This window comes from Apis dorsata, unplaced genomic scaffold (genome assembly GCF_000469605.1).
Source record: "Apis dorsata unplaced genomic scaffold, Apis dorsata 1.3 scaffold_382, whole genome shotgun sequence".
In the NCBI taxonomy this organism is placed as follows: Eukaryota; Metazoa; Arthropoda; class Insecta; order Hymenoptera; family Apidae; genus Apis; species Apis dorsata.
Window position 1 is genome coordinate 1,119,135 of NW_006263644.1, and position 4,584 is coordinate 1,123,718.

Consider the following 4,584-nt stretch of genomic DNA (forward strand, 5'->3'; position numbering starts at 1 on the left):
CGAAATTTACGAAATTGAAGAAATCGTCACAGGAGTAGTAGTAGTAGTAGTCACAGCGCGTTTTAGTCGTCCAACCGGTCTGACCAGCGACCGTCTCTAACCCCTACTCGAAGCCCGGAGTGGAGGCCGGTTTTTGCTCGCCTATTTTCTTCCGATCCGACACTTTTCATTCTCGCACTGTGTTCGCGGAACAGTGTTCCCGGTCGGATCGATCGACTGCTAACTTTCACTCCCCACCCTCCCACCCTTCCATCCATCCACCTTATCTTCTTCCTTTCACAGTGTTCCACTCGCGTCGATCCAACCGTTACCGGTCGTCTCATCGTTGTACAGTTTTATCTAACTTCGTGGCTCGTAACGAAGTGATCACAGCGTTGTATTCAATGTTCGCGGCCCGTTCGCTGGACCATTGATCCTTGGAGTCGATCTCTCGTCCCGTCCCAATTCTCGATACATTTTCGTAACTGTCTTTAACCGCACGTTTCGCCCGACTCGTACGCGCGATCGCCGCGCCATCTTCGTTTATTTCGCCTCCTCGAGAAGCACAAGATCGTCCGCCACGACGTCGCTGATGTGCAGGTAGATGATCCAGTACATTAGGTTGAAACAGACGAAGCATACCGGAAACACGATGCGGGAGTATTTATCGATATCCGATGGCGTCATACCTGGTATGAGAAAGAAGAGAGAGAAAAAAAAAAGCACAGTTTTTATGTTGTAATCAAAGTGTGTAAATTTCTTCGTACGAAAGGAATTATCACGGATGTGAACAATACATTTTTTTATTTAAATACATCGATGTCTTACTTCTTACCGGAAAGTAATAATAATATCGATTTTAGATCGAGAAACGATTTTTAAACAAACTTGATTACTCTTGAAGATTTTTATATATCACATTGATCCGAATTTGATTATAAAAATTCTGTTTACACTTTTCTATGTAAATACATCGATGTCGTACTTCTTGCCGGAAAATAATAATTGTATCGATTTTAGATCAAAGCTTTCGACCAAAGCTAATTTATTATTACTCTTGAAGATTTTTATATAGCACATTGGTCCGAATTTGATTATAAAAATTCTGTTTACACTTTTCTATGTAAATACATCGATGTCGTACTTCTTGCCGGAAAATAATAATTGTATCGATTTTAGATCAAAGCTTTCGACCAAAGCTAATTTATTATTACTCTTGAAGATTTTTATATAGCACATTGGTCCGAATTTGATTATAAAAATTCTGTTTACACTTTTCTATGTAAATACATCGATGTCTTACTTCTTGCCGGAAAATAATAATTGTATCGATTTTAGATCAAAGCTTTTGAACAAAGCTAATTTATTATTACTCTTGAAGATTTTTATATACATCGTTGATTCGAATCGAATAACAATTGGAAATAATTATTGCGCGAGAGTTTTAAAGGAAGTTGAACTCGTACCGTAAAGCTTGTTGATATCCTTCCCGGGATGGATGAGATGTTGCGGCGCCGGCGCTGCCTCCTCGTCAGCCCGCCCATTTATAGTGTTCTCGAGCGTTCCACCTTTGCTGTGTGCCTTCGGGTCGTGGACCTTGAACCGCACCTCCTGGACAACACGGGACCACTTACAAGAGACACGGCAGTTCGTGGTGGGGCGTCCTTTTTCGAGGAGAACCCCTTACTTTGGTAGATTGGCATGCGACATCGAGGATGGGCAAACGCGTTCTCTAATTTTACGATTCCTCGTCACTTTCAACCCTTCTACGACTCACCTTTCACATTCTTCGCTAATTCTCTCCCCTATTTTTCACGTTCATTCGCGTTCATTTCAACGTAACGTCCTCGTGCTCGGATTTAATCACGTTTGGAAAGGGAGGGAAGGGAGGAGAGCTTTTTATTCTTATACGTGTCATTTCCTTTCTTTCTTTCTTTCTTTCTTTCTCCCTTTGCTATTTTTTTTATCTTCCCTCTCATAAGCCATAAAAACCCTAGGCCGACGAAACGAGCCGGCTTGTCGCACCGTCTCGTTCTTGTTTATAGCGCGGCACGGCTCTTTACAACGTGTCAAAGAACGTAATAATAATTAATCCGGTTGAGAATTAATTAAAACGTCTTATCCTGGCGACGTTTTATGCGCGATGGCACCGCAATGCCATCCATCCGTCACCACCGCCTCCTTTCTGCTACAACCTTCTTTCTCTGTCTCTCCCTCCCTCCTCCCCCGCTCCCTTTAATATTTTTCGTTCTCGTTTCACAATCCCCGAGATTAAAAGGAAAATTTATAGTGCATCGCATGTCCGGGCATGCGAACCACGCCGACCGGCACAACACGACCGAATGGGAATTCATTTCACAGAACCTTTTAGCTTTTGACCTTTCGCGGTTCACTCGGTTTTTGAGCGAGAGCAAAAGGAGAAAAAAAAAGGAGAAAAAAGGAATATTTCGTTTTTCCATACCTCTGTTTTTCTTTTTCTTTTCTTTTTTTTTTTTTTTTTCGTCGTTGGACCGCGAAAATGAAAGATCGAACGATCGAAATCTTATCGCGTAACAACTCTATATTCGATAGCGTAAAAATGCGAAATTTGCAATAAAATAACGATGCAAGGCTAACTCTAAGCGCTAAGTGAGATCTACTGCTAATCATTACTGCTATTCTACTTTTAGATTTTTCTTTTTCTCTTTATTTTTTTTCTTTAATCTAATTCGATAAATCTAAGTTTTCTTGAAAAGAATTCTAATTCCAATCGGAAAGAAAGACGAATGGGGTAGGGCAGGCCGGCCGATTTTACACTCACAGTTTGCTTAGGCGCGTGATCGCCGTGATCACCGGGCACCCCGGGCGGGCCCGGGTTTTCCCTCGCCGTCTTCATACTCTCCGCGATTTTTTGGAACCGGTTCTTCCTCATTTGAATCCTCTTTGCCATGTAGCCCACCGTCGCGTATTCTGTGAAAACACACACGGGGAAATGCGAATAATGAGATCCTCCCATTGTCACGTTGAAAAGAACTTAAACCCGTAACCGATTCCAATGAAGAGGAATCTCCTCGATTTCTCTCTCTCTCTTTCTTTCTCTCTCCTCAAAAGAACAGAGAGAAATACCAACAGTTTTAATTTTTCATTCGACAGAATGATACCTTTCCTGATACAAAAATCAATCATATTCTGCATAGAAGATTAATTGTAAATAAAATTTCATTCTCTTCAGATAGATAGATATACTTTGTATATTTGTTTCTGATTTTTCTCGTTTAATGATGAGATTAGAAGAGAAGGAATAATTAATTTTTTGGCAATGGAGACTTACCGAGCAACGAGGCGAACACCATGACGAAACACGTGCCCAGGTAAACGTCGATCGACTTGACGTAGGAGATTTTCGGTAACGCCGCGTTCGTCGAGGACATTAGGGTGGTCATGGTGAGCACGGTGGTCACTCCGAGGGCGACCCGAGCGGGGGTCGCGTTACGGTTCAGCCAAAAGCTCACCCACGATATAATGACGATCAAGCCCGAGGGTATGTAGATTTGAATCAGGTAGTAGCCCATCGACCGTACGAACTGGATCTCGCAGGCCAGCCGCGAATAATTTCCTACGATTAAAAGATCGACAGTTAGGATTAGGGGGGACGGAGAGGCGCCATGAAATGTCTCTTCCCGTTTCTTTCTTCCTTCGTTCTATTCTTATTTCTCTCTTTCGCTCTTTCCATTTTTATACTTCCCTCTTCTACATCTACATACGTATATGCATGTATCTCTCTCTTTCTCCACCGGCCCCTTCTCGCTTCCTTCCTTCTTTTCAACTCTTTCTTCCTCTCTCTCTTCTCCTCTCGTCTCGAGGCGGGATGATTAAGCAAACTCCCGTCGTCCCATCTCCATGCTTGATGGAGGATCCTCGTGCGTGCGCCTCGAGAGAAAGAAGTTTTGGCGAAGAGGGCGGAAGGAAGGAAGGGAAATCGAGTTGTTGCCCTCTTCCCGCTTCTTATTTCCGCCGACAAAGAACGAGGGCGGCTACCATAGTTCGCAAGAAGAATCGCGGGAAGAAGAAAATGGGATTTGCTCCGATCCCTCCCTCCGATTATCGAGCCGAATCGTTAGCTCGAATGGAAGGCTTCAAAGAAAGCGCACGAAAAGGTAAAGATGAGATTCGTTCGCGTGATTCGTCAACGGGATGATCACGGCGTTCGTGTCTTCGAACGAAAGGATATTATTAAGCTTCGAGCTTTGACGAGAGAATCCTTGGATCTCGAAGGAGGAAGAGGAGAAGGAGGAGGAGGATTCGTTGGAAGATTCGTTAGAAAGATTTTTCTCGATTATTATATAAATTTTTCGAAGAAGAGTTGACGCTTGGAAACGGTGGATATATCTAAAAAAAATTTTCCTCTCAATTTTCCCCGACCAGGTCGCGAGAAAGAGAGAGATATCGATCGATCGATCGATACGCAGAATAATAACTGTTGCTTCGACATCGTAGCTGCGGACATCGGATAGCGCAAAACGTGTCTCTCCACCTTGCCCATACCGTTAAAAGCGAGGGTTGAATTATTTATTTATTTATATATATATATATATGTATTATTATTATTTTTTTTGGTTGTTGGTG

General features: G+C 42.8%; 1 protein-coding gene across 9 annotated transcripts in view; it reads right to left on the minus strand.

The window, feature by feature from the left end:
* Window positions 1–392: 392 nt before the first annotated feature.
* LOC102675465 (gamma-aminobutyric acid receptor subunit beta) overlaps window positions 393–4,584 on the minus strand; it is a 94,722-nt gene continuing 90,530 nt past the window's right edge. For 3 of the 9 annotated variants that reach the window (XM_006618940.2, XM_031512062.1, XM_031512058.1), the window contains 4 exons: window positions 3,290–3,574; window positions 2,780–2,928; window positions 1,446–1,587; window positions 393–668 (listed from right to left, as the gene is read on the minus strand). In XM_006618940.2, the coding sequence (XP_006619003.1) occupies window positions 523–668; window positions 1,446–1,587; window positions 2,780–2,928; window positions 3,290–3,574 (722 nt within the window). In that variant the 3' untranslated portion in view covers window positions 393–522. Of the gene's footprint in view, window positions 669–1,445; window positions 1,609–2,779; window positions 2,929–3,289; window positions 3,575–4,584 lie in introns of all 9 variants that reach the window. The other 6 variants (XM_031512060.1, XM_031512061.1, XM_006618938.2 and 3 more) reach the window with 2 other exon arrangements.